This window comes from Diaphorina citri, unplaced genomic scaffold, assembly GCF_000475195.1.
Source record: "Diaphorina citri unplaced genomic scaffold, Diaci psyllid genome assembly version 1.1 scaffold551, whole genome shotgun sequence".
Taxonomy (NCBI): domain Eukaryota; kingdom Metazoa; phylum Arthropoda; class Insecta; order Hemiptera; family Psyllidae; genus Diaphorina; species Diaphorina citri.
The window spans coordinates 72,808-89,898 of NW_007377985.1; the positions used below are offsets into that span (position 1 = coordinate 72,808).

Consider the following 17,091-nt stretch of genomic DNA (forward strand, 5'->3'; position numbering starts at 1 on the left):
GGGTCGGCGTTTTTCGTCAGCCTCTCAATCAGTCCTAACTAGGTGATTGCTTTGGGCTGTGTATATGTAGTACGCTAATACGGTAATAATATTGACTCACCTAAATAGGAATTTTCCTCGGGCCGAATCTGACCCTTGTTGAGAGTTTTCCAACTGCCGTCCGTCCGATATTTTATGAGGTAATATTGAATGAGACTAGCCCGCTCTAGGGGCGGTTGCCATGAGATCACAAACCCGTTGTTCACTTCGGTGACACTTACATTTCGAGGAGGTCCTGGTTTGGGCCCTGGAGATAGCAAAGATTGCAGGTTAGTCTTGTCTACATAGGTAATTATTATCGGGTTGGTTAAAGACTAAATAGTCAGTATTATTGGAGGCTCAAAAATAGCCTAAAAAACTTCAGTACCTTGATAAATTTTCAATTTCCATGAAGGTGACTTTCTAAACCCCAGATACAGACTACTCCATTGCTCATTATGTGAGTTGTTGCCATTTTTCTCGATAATTCCAACCTATAAATTGATGTTTCCTTTGACGAAACTATAATTTCTTTAAATTTTGAAATATAAAAAAATAACAATTAGATATGTGATTTGCTCGTTCACTTTTGCATAGGCATTTTCATGCAATGGTTCTCTAGATGACTTGAAAGTAGTCAGAGTCTATAAAAAGAAACTACGTAAAATGAAAGGAAAACAAACCTTTAGGTCGAAATACAGGAGGTATAAGTGTTACGCCCGTCGAATCGGTGGGAAAAGAAATAAACCGATAATCGGATACGTCTGTAAACAATGAAGTCAAAACAAAAAGAAAACCCCGATGTATACAAGATGCAAAATAAGGGATAAATGAACATAAAATAACATCAAGTTGATAAATAAAGAAACACAAATTGATAAACAAAATAAAATGATAATATAGGTACAAAAGAAAACGAAAAGAAAAGAGGAAGATAGGTAAAAACAAAACAGCAAGCAGATAAGAACAAAAAGATAGAAAGGAGAAGCTGAACCGTGCACCACGGAAGATCTACAGGCAGCCATTAGCAAAGCTCCAGCAGTGGCAACACATTGGAAGAAATATGACTTGACAAGCACACAACCTAGACACGAAATGGGAAGTATTGTGTCTCTTCTCGCCCATCTGATGAGGCATACAACGGGATGAGGCATACTCAGACAACATGCGTCTAATGTAGCAGTTGTGTCATTGCTACGAAATAAAAACGGCGGTGGAACACTCATAAAAAAAGTAGTAATAAATCAGTTCTCACCCTCTGCCAAGTGATGGTGGGTTTCTGCGTGCCCTCGGCTTCCTGGGCTTCACAATGCATGTCCACGCTCTCGCCCACTTTCCTCTGGTACATGGCTTCCGGCTTGAATTTTCCATATTTCACTTCAACTTTCCATCGTTTAGATTTCCAAGAACACGGTTTCCAATGGGGTTATTTAAAAGGGGTTACGGGGATATTATTCTTGTATTTCTCCTGTACTGATTTGTCTTGTATTCCTCATTTTTCTTCTCAATAAAGCGGCAGGGAGTGATAAGGCAGGTTAGTAGACTTCACATCATGTCTTTCTTTTGAATAATGTACACATTTATTTTATTTTCGTCAATAGGGATTTTATACATTTCTCTCCGTGTTATATGATCTCCCAATGATTCTAATGTGAAATAGTGAAAATGTGGGACCAAATTTTCGTGGAGTCACATACCTCGTTATAAAGTTGCCTTGCATATAGGGATTTTATACATTGCTCTCCATGTTATTCGATCTCCCAATGATTCTAATGTGAAATAGTGAAAATGTGGGACCAAATTTTCGTGGAGTCACATACCTCGTTATAAAGTTGCCTTGCACCCAAAGTGTTATAGGTTATACTGGACCAAATTATTGTTTAAAGACGTAAAATCAATAAAGTTCTGAGATAAAATCTTGCTGAAATAATAACTATTCTTGTATTTCTCCTGTACTGATTTATCTTGTATTCCTCATTTTTCTTCTCAATAAAGCGGCAGGGAGTGATAAGGCAGGTTAGTAGACTTCACATCATATCTTTCTTTTGAATAATGTACACATTTTTATTTTATTTTCGTCTATAGGGATTTTATACATTTCTCTCCATGTTATTCGATCTCCCAATGATTCTAATGAGAATGTGGGACCAAATTTTCGTGGAGTCACATACCTCGTTATAAAGTTGCCTACACCTAAAGTGTTATAGGTTATACTGGACCAAATTATTGTTTAAAGACGTAAAATCAATAAAGTTCTGAGATAAAATCTTGCTGAAATAATAAACGTACCTACTGAAAGTATGCCATTAGTTTTAGTTAAGAATTAGTTTTAGTTAAGTTGCAAAATCAATATTGCAAAGCTCCAAACACAGGGATGAATAAGTAAAGTAAACCTTTTGAAGACAGACTCAAACGTACCTACTAAAAGTATGCCATTAGTTTTAGTTAAGTTGCAAAATCAATATTGCAAAGCTCCAAACACAGGGATGAATAAGTAAAGTAAACCTTTTGAAGACAGACTTTATTTCTAAGGCTATGCTACCACCTTGAGAAATGTCACATTTTGTTCAAAGTTGGGTTAAAATTCAAGAATGATTCCTTCAATAATAAGGCTTTAAATTTTAAAATATGGGTAAACTTTTTGGGTACCTAATAAAAGAGAAAGGCTGACTGAAGTCCTGAGAGGAAAACTCAAGAGGTAAAATTCATTCCTGTGTCAAAAGCTTTCTTGATTTCCAAGTACACATGTAAAACATACTAACCCAAAACACCCTAGTATTGTTTTTTAGTTAAGAATAAAATTAGTTTTAGTTAAGTTGCAAAATCAATATTGCAAAGCTCCAAACACAGGGATGAATAAGTAAAGTAAACCTTTTGAAGACAGACTTTATTTCTAAGGCTATGCTACCACCTTGAGAAATGTCACATTTTGTTCAAAGTTGGGTTAAAATTCAAGAATGATTCCTTCAATAATAAGGCTTTAAATTTTAAAATATGGGTAAACTTTTTGGGTAAGAAAGAAGAAAGGCTGACTGAAGTCCTGAGAGGAAAACTCGAGAGGTAAAATTCATTCCTGTGTCAAAAGCTTTCTTGATTTCCAAGTACACATGTAAAACATACTAACCCAAAACACCCTAGTATTGTCTCTTGAGATAACATTCCGTAATTTTTCTATTAATTGCTTTTCTCTCCCCTCTTGTTTGTTTCTCTGTTTGGTATTTCTTGCTGCTTTTCTCTTTCCTTTTCCTTCTTCGTAGAGAGTCTTCAGGAGAAGCCTACCAAGAAGCCTGACGACGAACATAAATTTATTCCTTCCTCGGATGAAGGTAAGGAAACCCTCGCTTCTCTCCTCAGGGAAGATTGTGTCAATGTCCATGCTTGGAAACCGAATGGGAAATGAAATCAGCGAATAAGGGGCTCGAATATAGTTTTGGCAGAGCAAATTCCAGGGGGTTTGATATCTTTTTAGTTACCTTTTATTATTCAGGAAAAAGGGCCTAATAGTCAACTCCGAGCTTTTGAAAAGAACAAAACAAACAACATTTACCTTTTATATGACTGTGATTGAGATGCCCGTTGGACGTTTTCGGCATAACTTACTTTTAATTACATTTATCAAGAAATGTATTGATGTATAGTTTATTAGTTCATTTCCCATTTGTTTTTCAACGTTGGTACTGAGACTATCAGTTCCGTTTACTGTGTTGGGTGTTTTAGACAGTTGTGCTTCAGTTTGTGTAGTTTTGTACACCTTGAGTTGCTTTTTTTGTGTGAAGAGCACTTTTTTCCATTCCTATTCCTAAAACATCATTTTAGAATCTTCATCCCAAACAGTCTAAACCTTGGTTCTACGTTCTACCTCCTCTGTACCACTTTTTTCTCTCTGATTTTTGATTTCATTTTTCTCTTCTCCTTTCTATCTTTTTGTTCTTATCTGCTTGCTGTTTTGTTTTTACCTATCTTCCTCTTTTCTTTTCGTTTTCTTTTGTACCTACATCACCTAACACTGTGCACTATGGTGGTAGACATTTTATTTTTAATATCATCTACATAGTATATTATCATTTTATTTTGTTTATCAATTTGTGTTTCTTTATTTATCAACTTTATGTTATTTTATGTTCATTTATCCCTTATTTTGCATCTTGTATACATCGGGGTATTCTTTTTGTTTTGACTTCATTGTTTACAGACGTATCCGATTATCGGTTTATTTCTTTTCCCACCGATTCGACGGGCGTAACACTTATACCTCCTGTATTTCGACCTAAAGGTTTGTTTTCCTTTCATTTTACGTAGTTTCTTTTTATAGACTCTGACTACTTTCAAGTCATCTAGAGAACCATTGCATGAAAATGCCTATGCAAAAGTGAACGAGCAAATCACATATCTAATTGTTATTTTTTTATATTTCAAAATTTAAAGAAATTATAGTTTCGTCAAAGGAAACATCAATTTATAGGTTGGAATTATCGAGAAAAATGGCAACAACTCACATAATGAGCAATGGAGTAGTCTGTATCTGGGGTTTAGAAAGTCACCTTCATGGAAATTGAAAATTTATCAAGGTACTGAAGTTTTTTAGGCTATTTTTGAGCCTCCAATAATACTGACTATTTAGTCTTTAACCAACCCGATAATAATTACCTATGTAGACAAGACTAACCTGCAATCTTTGCTATCTCCAGGGCCCAAACCAGGACCTCCTCGAAATGTAAGTGTCACCGAAGTGAACAACGGGTTTGTGATCTCATGGCAACCGCCCCTAGACATCATTGCGCCGAGTACCCCAGGAAAAATAAATGACTTTTATGACACGAAAAACGAGGGTGTGTTAAGGTATCAAGAGCAAAAGGAATAATTAAGCGTAACACAAAATGGGGGCGATTTTTTAAATAAAACACCTAGTTAAATAAAATCAAAAAAAGCAGAGATAAAAAATTGCTCGGCACAAAAAAAAACATTTAGTAATATTAATGATAAGGGAGATAGTAAATATGTACATTTAAGGCAGGTAAATTTCAATTTCAGAGAGACAATTTTTCAGAGGACATATGCATTAAGTAAAAAATATTCAAAAATTTGAAAGTAATTGAGTCACAAAATTAATATTTCAAAAAGAAAATTCAAGAAAAATATGCCTCTCTCTAAAAAAACGTCAGTCATTTCATTAAAAGTTATCAAAATACAAAACCAACACCTTTGAATAGTGCATCAACTTTGTTATAAAATCTGATAGTGCGGGATCTATGTATATAAATTTACAGAAAAACAACATTTAGACATTTACTAGACCTAGTAGGTACCTATCTCCTACGTGAAAATCTAAAAACAAATGTGCCTAACAAATCCAATAAGTCTATGGAAGAAAACGGAATACAAAAATGGCTAGACATGATAAAACATATAATTATAACTTGTCTTGTACATTTTTGATTCCATATTTTGCTTTTAAGCAGGCTTCTATTTTACCACTTTCAGATGTTCTGTAAAAAATCTGTTCTAAATGTCCCTCGCCTTTTTACATGTCCCTCCTAAATTAAAAGCGTACTGAATTGTCCCTCGTTTACTTGAAGGGATTGACCTTCAAGAAAATTCCCTCCAACAGGGGACAAAAATCCTTCAAATCCCTCGTTTTCAAACCTTTCATTTTCTGAAAATTCCATCCAACAGGGAACAAATATCCTTCAAATCCCTCGTTTTTAAACCTGTCATTTTCAGAAAATTCCCTCCAAAAGGGGAAAAATTCCTTCAAAATAGATTGCACACTGCTTACCTTTGGTCTTGACAACGACTATGTTGCTGAGCATCCCATCACCCAGCTCATTCTTGCCGACTACCTGGAACTCATAGGTAGTGGCAGGCGTAAGCCGGTTGATAGTGATCTGAGTGGAGCCCGGGGGAGTGACGGGAATGGGGAGCCAGTCCTTGTTACCTTGCTCCCGGTACCTGGGGAAGTAAAGGTAGGATTAATCGCTGCTGCCCAACTACTTTGTATGAGTTAATATGTATGGAAGTTGTATGGAGAACATGTGTAGCAATTGTAGGAAATAAATGTGTAATTGTATAGCAGTTGTGTGAAATAATAGCTGATGCCCAACCACGTTCCATCAGCCAAAAAGCTTAATTTTTCTCCTTTACTGTAAGCCAGACCTGGGTCGTATTCCACTTTACCCCGGTAGCCAATATTGACATATCTCAAAGTAATGATCAGGGCCGTATCCAGCAAAGTCTCAATCAGGGCCGTATCCAGGATTTTGTCGAGAGGAAGGGGGTGGGGCGAGGGTCCAAATTTCCGGAGTCTCGCCTACAGTAAAGGACAATAATGAAGCTCGGGGGAGAGGCCCCCCCCCCCTTAAATACAGCCCCGATCTCAATCTAACGCATTCGTTCAACAGCGTCTCAATATTTCCTTTGAAAGTCTGATTCCAACTTTCAACACATTTTTACCCTCATCTGGTCCCAAATGACATCACAACCTACCAGATAACATAGTTCTGCTTCAGGTCCGGACCTCCACTGTAGCCCGGCAACCACTCCAGGGTCACACTGAACTCAGTGGCTACTCCGGTGATATTGTACGGGGCATGTGGCTGTGTGCCCTCCACCACTAGTTGAGCTGCCTGGACTATGGTGGCCACTTCATTGCTAACCACACACTCGTAGTAGCCGAAATCCACACGCCGAAGTCCCTCGATTGTGATGTTGCCGCCGACGATCTTGACGCGGTTTTTCGGCAGTGCCACACCGTCCCTCTGGAAAAATAGAAGAGATTTGAATGAATTAAATATGGATACCTACCATATACCGTATGCTCATGATAAGAACATACTACTGAGAAATTTTTGAAAAGAAGAGGAAAAAAAAAACTGTCTTATCGTCCCGAAGTCGAAGAGAGAACTAGAGAACGAGGACAGGGTTAAGGGAAAGCCAGCTGTTCTGAGAAGAAACCTCAGAATAGACCATTTGCGCTGACTTAGGTGAGGTTTCAAAGTCAAAGAGCAGAAAAAATGAGGGACTAGGTAACTTTTCTTAATTTTCTTCTACGACTTTTAGATCCCGGGATAAATTGATTCAAAAAATTCCGGTAAATCTTGAACTCTGACGTCACGGCAAACGCTCCCGTACGCGATGACGTCACATCAACTGTTCCAAGCAAAGCCCTCTCGCAGGCAACACATTAATATATTTGTAGGCATGCGCTTTTGCGTATGCATTTCTGCGTGTTTCTTCAACTCCGACTTCATTGCTCTTTGAACTTTTTCATTAGAACGGCAAATGAAAATTGATTTTTCCGAGTTTTGACTTCAGATTTGGATTTTTCACAACTTTGTACGAAGGACTCACACTACTCACCCTTTGCCAAGTGATGGTAGGTTTCTGCGTGCCCTCGGCTTCCTGGGCTTCACAATGCATGTCCACGCTCTCGCCCACTTTCCTCTGGTACATGGCTTCCGGCTTGATGGTGAACGCTGGGGGCTTCCTCACCAACACCTCCATCTGGCCTGAGGAGCCCTGGGTACCGTGTGCGTTGTATGGCGTGCAGGTGTACCGGCCCTGATGATTCTGATTCACCTGAAAACGGAAATGTTTGATTAGTTTTTTTTTTCGGCGCTCTATAAAAGTCCTAAAAGCCAGCCTAGTTACATAGCTTGGAGGGTAGCACGTCTGCCTTATAAGCGCTAAAATAACCAAACGGATAAGGTTCGTACTCGGAACGGCTGGCTTTCTCCTATCCTATCTTTCTTTTCTCTTCGCTTTTGGGAGGAAAGAGCTTAGCAGTTACGGTTCTGATTTCCCTTTGACAAAACTATTTAGAAGGGTTCGTTTAATTCAAATTCTAGCCTGACGGACAAACGAACATTACCTGCAATAATCACACGAGCACTATGACTAATCTGTCCCTCTCCATTCCTAGCGAGACATGTGTAGTCCCCAATGTCCTGACTATCCCTTTGGCAAAACTATTTACAAGGGTTCGTTTAATTCAAATTCTAGCCTAACGGACAAACGGACAAATGAGCATTACCTGCAATAATCACACGAGCACTATGACTAATCTGTCCCTCTCCATTCCTAGCGAGACATGTGTAGTCCCCAATGTCCTGACTGTTTCCCCCTTGAAAAATCTCACGACACACCACTAAAACGAACCCCCATATCCCCGTAACCCCTTTTAAATAACCCCATTGGAAACCGTGTTCTTGGAAATCTAAACGATGGAAAGTTGAAGTGAAATATGGAAAATTGGAAAACTAGAACATTAGCATTTCCAATGCCCCGCCAGCTAAACACCACAGCCACAGTCTCATGATTAGTTTTACATAATAGGAAACCCGCGGAGTTGTGCTGTTAGGTACAATCACGTGTGAAAAATTCGGGATTGGGGTTGGAACTTTTTCAATAGCAACTATTGAAAATAGAGCTAATTAGAAAACTACATAGAAACCAATAGTGCCGACTAGCTTGTCTGTGCAATAAGCGCTAGATTGTGGGTTTGATTCCCGCCAGGGACGAATTTTATCCTAAACGCATAAGGTTCATTCTAAAAACGGCTGGCTTTCTCTTAGCCTGTCCTAATGTCTTCGATTTCGGGACGACAGGACCTCTCCTGTTACAGTTCCCTTCATCAAAGTCTTCAAAAAGACGTTTTTAGAAGATAACAACATGAGCTTTTAGTTGGTATCAAATTGTTTTTCAAACGTTCATATAGGAGCCCGTTCATACTTGTGAATTTCATCAGATTTTTTTAGGCAATGTAATTTAAATGAGAGTATTCCCACTACACACGACACGATTTTTTTCCCCGAACGACACAAAATGTTCTTGTAGGTAATGTTATTTAAAGGAGAGTATTCCGACTACACACAACACGATTTTTTTCGAATGACAAGTGGGGACGGGCTATAAATCAGAGTATAGGAATGGAAATACAAACCGTCCCGAATTTTCGCTCTCAAGTGTAAATGGATAGCTATTACTTCCAATGGGGAACTTGTATGCATCGCTATGAAGTCTGAAGGGTAAAGGTCAAGCTGAAGTGACCTTTGCATGCCACAAATGTACTTACTAGTAGTGGTACAAATGTACTTAGTAGTAATGGTACTTTCCTGTCACAGAAAGCCAAGTGTCACACGACTAGACGAGTGCACTGAGAAAAAAGCTAGGGTGCCGGCAGCCCAACCGAATGACTGGGTTCCGGAACTCTATGAATATATCAAGAAACTCGACAGCATATCTTTACTTGCTGAGAGCGAGCAAAGGCATTAGAAAATGAAAAAAAAAAAAAAAGATTTTTGGACTATGTTCACGATTTTACGGAATCACGTTCCAGAGTTGTGCGGTCTCCGTTCTTTATAGGCAGGGCGTCAGGTCGGTCGCTTTAAAATCTCGACGTTCGACCGCCTCGCGCCTCCCGACACGCTTTATTTTTTCCGTATCGAAGATTCAATTCTTAGCCAGAGAGCAACCTCATCGGAAAATCTTACCCTCGTAAAGAGCAGAGATCCGTTCTGCATGACGACAATATCTTTGGTCTGGTAAGGCTCTAGAAGGCGCTTGTCTTTGGTCCACGTGACGTATTGGAAGGTGGGGTTGGCCTTGATGTGACATTGCACGACACCCTGGAGCCGGAACGGCAAGTACTGAACGGTGGGTGTGAACGTCACTTTGGCAGGAACTGAAGAGGAAAAATATGAACGGTTTGAATAAAGAGTGCAGTGGTTAACGCGTTGAACTTCGGATCTGGAGGTTGGTGGTTCGAGTCCAAGTCAAGTCATAAGATTTATCTATAGGCGTAACTATGGAACGATATTTGTGACACGCATGTAACAATGCTCAACACAATTATTTTATCATTATTATTATTTTTCAAGAGTAGACTTCGGATCTGGAGGTTGGTGGTTCGAGTCCAAGTCAGGTCATAAGATTTATCTAGGCGTAACTATGGAACGATATTTGTGACACGCATGTAACAATGCTCAACACAATTATTTTATCATTATTATTATTTTTCAAGAGTAGGTAAGTACTGTCAAATCAGGGTCATAGACAAAAACAAGTCCAACGGTAACGCGCTTACTTGCTATTCAGAAGGTCTTGGGTTCGATGACCACCATCAACAAAAAAAAAAAATTAGCACTCATAATTCGATTGAAAATACTTCAATGGGTTACTTTCCGGTGCTCTTGTGTTGACTCAGCAACTAAATGGGAAGTTGGGAAGTATTGTGCCCTTTTTCCCTGATCTGTTGAGGGACGTACTACGGGATGGGTATGCTACGACACAGACCGGTAAAGTCCAATATAGAAGGTAGTTTTTCATCGCTATGAAATCAAAGGCTGTTGAATGCGTTGACTAGATCACTGAAGCAACGGAGGACATTAATCAATCCACTAGGGTCGAGTGGAATGAAACACATCACATGCCTTCAGGCACACTCCATTTGTCAAGGGTTTAGGCATTATCTTGCCCTTGGGATCAATTTAATTTGAAGAAACCACGTTGACTAGATCATTGAAGCAACGGAGGACATTAATGAATCCACTAGGGTCGAGTGGATTGGAACACATCCCATGCCTTCAGGCACACTCCATTTGTCAAGGGTCTAGGCATTATCTTGCCCTTGGGATCAATTTAATTTGAAGAAACCATTTTACTGAACTTACATTCAACATTGAGGTAGGCCTGGGCAGCTTGAGGTTCGCCTATTCCGTTGCTAACTTCACACATGTACAATCCGGAATCATCCGACCCCACCGGGTTTATGACTAGAGTTCCATCCTTCTTGATCACCACACGGGTCTCCAGAGAGCCCACCTGAAATCATAGGATATAATAATTAATTTGTAGGGAACAGTAACTGGGATGACAAAGGTATAGAACTTAAATCAAGGAAAACATTTTGATAATAAACTGCAAGGAGGCAAAAACAGCTGCCACTGTTCTCACTCCCTCAAATGATTTGTGGTAAAGCAGAACTTTTTAACAACTTTTGTAAGTATCACAGCACTACAACGTGCCTTCTTGGTACTCAATTCTTTTTTTTTTCCACAGATCTGGTAATGCCACCTTTTTTTCCACTGATCTTTTTACATTGGTAATGCCGCCACTGCACACTGGTCACTACTCATAGCGTAATTGTCCTTACGAGGCTGAGTGCAGTAGTGCACTCCGAACTCCAAAAACAGAGCCAAAACTATCACCCCGCCGGAAATCGAACTCGGGACCTAAAGCGTGAAATCTTGTTCTACTTAACCACGGAGGTTGCTTCAAAAGTCAAACCTTTTATTCCGAGGCAGAAAGAGTGATTTGAAGTTTGAACGCCTGACTCAGAATTTCCGTGTCGGATTTCACATCTAGACTGCAACTTGTAGTATACGGCAATTTTTATGTTGAGGGCTACATAGTCTTATGGGCCTGTTCACACTTAAATAAAGTCCTAAAAGCCAGCCTAGTTACATAGCTTGGAGGGTAGCACGTCTGCCTTATAAGCGCTAAAATAACCAAACGGATAAGGTTCGTCGTTTTTCCCCTTCAATATTTGTCCCTTCTTCCTCTAATATTTGTCCCCGTTTTTCCGCTTCAATTTTTGTCCCTTCTTCCTCTAATATTTGTTCCCGTTTTTCCCCTTCAATTTTTGTCACCTTTGTGTTCATCCTCTAATATTTGTCCCCGTTTTTGTTTATCCTCTAACATCTGTTTCCGTTTTTTTTTCTATCCTCTATTACTTTTGTTCTCTCTTATATTTCCTCCCTTTTTTCCATTTCTGTCCCATTTACAACATTTGATATAATCCCTGATGATCCGTAACTTCTCCAAAGAATGGGCGTCAGTAAAATTGAAGACCTCCTGACGGAATCGGAACGAAAATGGGCTCAGAGGATCAACAAAGAAAACCGCGCCAAAACGGAATTCAAATCCAAATGGGACTGGATGTTGAAATATTACGAGGAGCAGGATACAGCGATGAAGAAGCTGAAACAATTGGTTGAGGCACCGGAAAACAGATGCCGATGCTCAAGGAATATATCCTTGAAAACACCACCAACTGTTAAAGAAGGGCCGAAGCTCGTTTTGCCGAAATACCCTGAGACTACATCTCAAGAGATAGGCTGGCTCTCATCCAGCCCAGCCTTTGCGTTGGAAACAGTGGGAGGCACCGGAAAACATATGCCGATGCTCAAGGAATATATCCTTGAAAACGCCACCAACTGTTAAAGAAGGGCTGAAGCTCGTTTTGCCGAAATACCCTGAGACTACATCTCAAGAGATAGGCTGGCTCTCATCCAGCCCAGCCTTTGCGTTGGAAACAGTGGGCCCCTATCCTAATACTAGGCCGAGTAGAATACCCGTACACCCCCCTGGACTTTTGCCTGTGCGTGATATTGATTTCTATGTGAACGATTACTGATAACGTGATGTGATAACGAATGCTTACTGATATGAAGATACGACGCGGCGGTGTTGTAATGTAATATTGATGCCACGTGACAAATTTATTGAAGGCTCATTGTTATCACTATTATCATAAATGCTGAAAACTGAGGATGTTATTTAATTAATAGAATAAATTTTGTCTGGGTTAGACTGAAAAACATCTACCTATGTAGCTTTAGATACGCAGGTAAAATAAAGCCATGTTTAGAATAGTTAGGCACCTCCAATTTTCTAGTTATTTTGGAAAGAGATTATGAAACTGAACCTAGTATAATTTCATCCAATTTTATGATTCCAATTAACCCATGCTTACTGATATGAAGATACGACGCGGCGGTGTTGTAATGTAATATTGATGCCGCGTGACAAATTTGGCTCATTGTTATCACTATTATCATAAATGCTGAAAACTGAGGATGTTATTTAATTAATAGAATAAATTTTTTTACCAAACCAAGAGCGAAATACATAGTTCAGGTTAAATCACTTCTTGGGGGAATTCTCTTGAAACCAAAGTTTGCCTCAGGGTTCGGGTTGAATTTATAGTAGGAAGCTAGGAAGTCTTACCGACTCACTCAATAAAATAATCTTATCCCTCAATTAAATTCTCAGAAACTTTCAAATTAATTGAAAGCACAATCTGTAATCCCACACCTCAAGGATTTTCAAATACAATTTCTTCGAAAAGATATCTTTCTGTCCTGGATAACTCCCACGAAAAATCATCTGAAATAATTAATCCCAAGGAAGGAAAATTCTCCCAGCTTTTTCAGTTGAAATTAGAACTTCCTGTTGAGCTTCAAATATTTTTTTTTCCCAATTACTGCCTAATCCATACTTCCAAATTTGGGTCCAAGCCTACTTTCTTGCCTTATTTATGTAGCTAAATGGTGGGACATCATGTCCGAAATATATGTTTCTAAAAACAAACATTGACACACGTTCCTCAGTAAGGAATCTTCACGTACCTACTACCTAATGTTTGGAAAATGTTTTTCCTTCCTCAAACGAATCTTGGAGGACCAAAAGCAGGACCAAAGGCACAACGACCTACCAGCGAAGGTGCAAGCATTTTCTTAACTCCAGCTGGAAAATCCAACATTCATGGTGCATCACCTAATAAACTAGAGACAAGACAGCAAGATTGTGATGAAATTAAGTGTGAACAAAAACGTCTAATGCTCTAAAACTGTGAAGTGAGACATACACAAACCAAAATGGTGTTTGGAAAAGTTTCAGTGGACAGTGTTAGACAATAACTATAAAATAGATTTAGTGGACAATGTCAGACAATGACCAAAAAACAGTTAGAAAGATTAGTGGTGAAATAACTCGGCTTAGAAGAACGATAGAATCTCCATATAACACCGACTCTATTGGGATTCTGCAGGCCGAGTTATATCACCAAAAAAATCATCTATCATTATTAATTACCAGGGTGTTAATGACAGTGATGAAGTGTTAGTAGATATTATTGGTAGTAACATTCAAACACCATAAAAAAATCACACTATTAGAAAAAATTCAACATTTTCGAGGCATTTCAAGTTAGAAGTGAAGCATTCCATGAAAATATTGTAATTACCTGCTAGGACAAAGACAGAGTGAGTAAAAACTTCGGTCCATGTGTTAATAAGTAGTCAACCAAACCACAGAAGTGATTGTTAGTACGAAACTTGGTCTAAGTAGTCACGAAAATTTCAGAGCAGTTTTTGATCTTTGCTTCAAATCTTCAAGATGCTTTCCCTTGATTCTTATTGGTTGCAAAGAGCAGGTTGGGAATAACAACTTGGCTCATGTTCCAAGAAGCTACACTTGCACAGCAAGAAAGTTAAAAAGAAACAGCCTAGAAGCAAGTCTTGGTATCTACTTTCAGCCTGGTTTGTTATAAGGAAACGTTCTTGTTCGAGTTACTATTTTGACCATTTCGGGGGTAACAGTGAGAGCTACAGAGGTAGTCAAGTGTTTCAGTGAAACAGTAGAATCTACCGAGTGATTCAGTGAAGTTTCTAGAGCAGTGAGTTAGTAAGGGCTGGGACTACAGTCTCTTGACATTTCAAGGCAACTCACGCAATTGACTCTCATCCACAAAGTACATGCTTTTGCTTCTGAGGAATCGATTCTGTAGATTACATGGGCGTTGCTTTATTTTTAAAGAGCACTCCTTGGATACAAGTAAGTCGTGAGGGATAGGCTGCTCAAGTGATGACGTAAAATTAGTCACATATATTGGGTGATTGGCTAATTACATGACAAAACTTCCGTTTTATTGGCCTAATCACCCATTATTGTGGCCCAAATACCGTCACACAATGGCCAATTTATAAAGAAGGAGCGCTCTTTGGATTGCATCTAGGCAAACTTTGCTTTTTTTCCAGTAAATTCCCCATACCAATGTTCAATGTTAAGACTGTAATCCCAGGCCCGGTTAGTGGAAGGGGGGGGGGGGGGGCTGCCTCGATGAAATTCATATAAAAACTGTAATCCCAGGCCCGGTTAGTGGAAGGGGGGGGTCACATGACGAGATTAGGGCAACAAAATGGTTTACCATGAACATCAAGATGAAACCAGGTTCCATTCTTGTGCGAGTTGGGGGACCTGTTGAGGAACACGACCTTGCATTCGTACCAGCCCTGGTCCGACTCGCGGATCTTGGTTAGATTGAGCGAAGCCATCCCGAAGGGCGACTCCTTGTCGACCCGAGAGATCCGGCCCTTGTACTCCTCGGCCTCGTGCGTGGGGTACGAATCGTACCAAATATACACCGGGATGTCCTCGTCCTACGCGGAGCGAAAGGGGACAAACAGAAGAGGGTGGGGAGGAACGGTTAGGTTAGGGGGTAGACGCATTGCGGAGCGAAAAGGGACAAACAGAAGAGGATGGGGAGGAACGGTTAGGTTAGGGGATAGACGCATTGAGAGGCTGAAATAGCGCTGAATTGAAGGGGTAAAATGTTGACACAGAAAATCATGAAATGTCTTAAACTGGGAGATACATTAATGATAATAATTAATAAACTAAGTTGACCTTGAAAACTTAAAAGGGGGAAATGCATAAATAAGAAATATTCTAAACGGCAGATTCTACAGTCTCCTCTTGACTTGACAGAAACTTTGGTTGGTTCATTTGTGGACGTTGTTCTAGATCCAGATTTACAATATCGTGTTGAAATCCCTATTGGATCATCAGCTGATTGGCATAAAAAAACTTTTTTGTATTTACATGGTGTTGTTTTCTGCACGCCAAGATGAGACTGTAGAGCTGACCATAAAGTAAGAGTAAAAAGAAACAGAGTAACAATTGGGGGTCAAATAATGTGTAATTATGTGGATTTGAACACCTGAAAACAGATCTGCAAAACCAAAACTAAAATTTACAAACAAAAAGTTAACTTTGACATTAGATATGGAATAGAGTTCTTTAAAGTAAGGATTTGTTTCGGTGAAAGAGCTCCCTCAGCTGAACCCTGCCAAATACAACCATCTAGGTACTCACTGTTGTAATTAACTGAATAAAATCCGTACAAAGTTGGTTAGGTTAGAATAACATTGAAAACAATTTCCACAAATATTGCTTTTGCCTGTGAATCTCATTTGACCTGGATGCGAAACTAAAAACAAACAATACCTACACTCGGAAGTGACCTCAATCTAATGGAAAATGGTAGAAATTTAGAAAAAGCAGAAAAACAATTAGATTCAAAAACAAGTAATGGAAAACTTTGGACAAATAACGAGTAGAAGGTACCTATCAAAATGAATACGTAGTTACTTATAGCTCTGAAAGTACGTAGGTACCTACTTACTGTTTCATCTAGTGCAGGGGTTTCCAATTTCCATGTGCATGCGGGCCACATGCTACATTGGCAGGTACTTTGCGGGTTACATACAAATTTTCAGAAGTGCAGTCCGGTCGAACTTTTGAGCGCCGCAGGCGAAAATTTTCAAAACGTATTCTCCTAATTGTAGCTGAACACTAAAGGGGGTCAGTTTATTTTTTTTACATTCAGGTAAGTTTGTACAAATCCCAAAAAGCTTCGCGGGCCACAAAAATGGTCTGGCGGGCCACATGTGGCCCCACGCAAGCGCCTTGACCACTACGGCAACGAGGCATGTTTGTAGGGAAGTTCAAATCTTCACTAAGAAGATAAGGTGACAAAAAGCCTTAGCATGACCTTACTGATTAAAAGGGCCAAACCTCAATATAATTATTATTATTCTGCTGGTTAAAAATAAAATAGTAATAATAATAAAATATCTCAGTCTCGTCTATTTTGCTCTGTTTTACTCACAAGTTCACAGCACACTATTTTACACAGGAGGTAACTAAAATAGGTCAACCCCACTTGATACATATAAAGAAAAAGGGGACAGTACTAAAAAGATAAGGTGACAAAAAGCCTTAGCATGACCTTACTGATTAAAAGGACCGAGCCTCAATATAATTATTATTATTCTGCTGGTTAAAAATGAAATAGTAATAATAATAAAATATCTCAGTCTCGTGTATTTTGCTCTGTTTCACTCACAAGTTCACAGCACACTATTTTACACAGGAGGTAACTAAAATAGGTCAACCCCACTTGATACATATAAAGAAAAAGGGGACAGAAGAACCGCCCCACTCGTCCCCGAA

At 39.2% G+C, this 17,091-nt stretch overlaps 2 protein-coding genes and 1 long non-coding RNA gene across 4 annotated transcripts in view; 2 read left to right on the forward strand and 1 right to left on the reverse strand.

Moving 5' to 3' along the window:
• The window catches only part of LOC103509987 (protein turtle-like), a 17,411-nt gene extending 1,099 nt beyond the window's left edge, over positions 1 to 16,312 (reverse strand). Inside the window, exons 1-9 of the mRNA XM_026824164.1 lie at positions 16,262 to 16,312; positions 14,979 to 15,236; positions 10,686 to 10,836; positions 9,507 to 9,697; positions 7,375 to 7,593; positions 6,502 to 6,773; positions 5,795 to 5,967; positions 702 to 782; positions 82 to 286 (exon numbers count right to left, since the gene is read on the reverse strand). Coding sequence (XP_026679965.1) covers positions 82 to 286; positions 702 to 782; positions 5,795 to 5,967; positions 6,502 to 6,773; positions 7,375 to 7,593; positions 9,507 to 9,697; positions 10,686 to 10,836; positions 14,979 to 15,236; positions 16,262 to 16,312 — 1,601 coding nt within the window. The remainder of the gene's footprint in view (positions 1 to 81; positions 287 to 701; positions 783 to 5,794; positions 5,968 to 6,501; positions 6,774 to 7,374; positions 7,594 to 9,506; positions 9,698 to 10,685; positions 10,837 to 14,978; positions 15,237 to 16,261) is intronic.
• On the forward strand, positions 1,538 to 4,792 carry LOC103509985. Of its 2 annotated transcripts, none has more exons than XR_003391726.1 (3): positions 1,538 to 1,552; positions 3,276 to 3,344; positions 4,707 to 4,792. It is a non-coding gene; the product is annotated as an uncharacterized LOC103509985 (long non-coding RNA). The 2 variants fall into 2 exon arrangements; XR_541397.2 differs by lacking the exon at positions 1,538 to 1,552 and adding an exon at positions 1,953 to 2,034.
• Positions 11,805 to 12,562, forward strand: LOC108252485. The gene is made up of 2 exons (XM_017444387.2): positions 11,805 to 12,118; positions 12,282 to 12,562. Exons 1-2 carry the CDS (start codon positions 11,842 to 11,844, stop codon positions 12,428 to 12,430), a joined length of 426 nt encoding a protein of 141 aa, XP_017299876.1. The 5' UTR covers positions 11,805 to 11,841; the 3' UTR covers positions 12,431 to 12,562.
• Positions 16,313 to 17,091: the final 779 nt, after the last annotated feature.

What these genes read in the sequence shown, in the direction of transcription:
- LOC108252485 (XM_017444387.2), top strand. Translation starts at nt 11,842, where the DNA reads ATGGGCGTCAGTAAAATTGAAGACCTCCTGACGGAATCGGAACGAAAA. An exon ending in GAAATACCCTGAGACTACAT is followed by an intron (nt 12,119 to 12,281) that starts CTCAAGAGATAG and finishes CTGAGACTACAT; the next exon opens with CTCAAGAGATAGGCTGGCTC.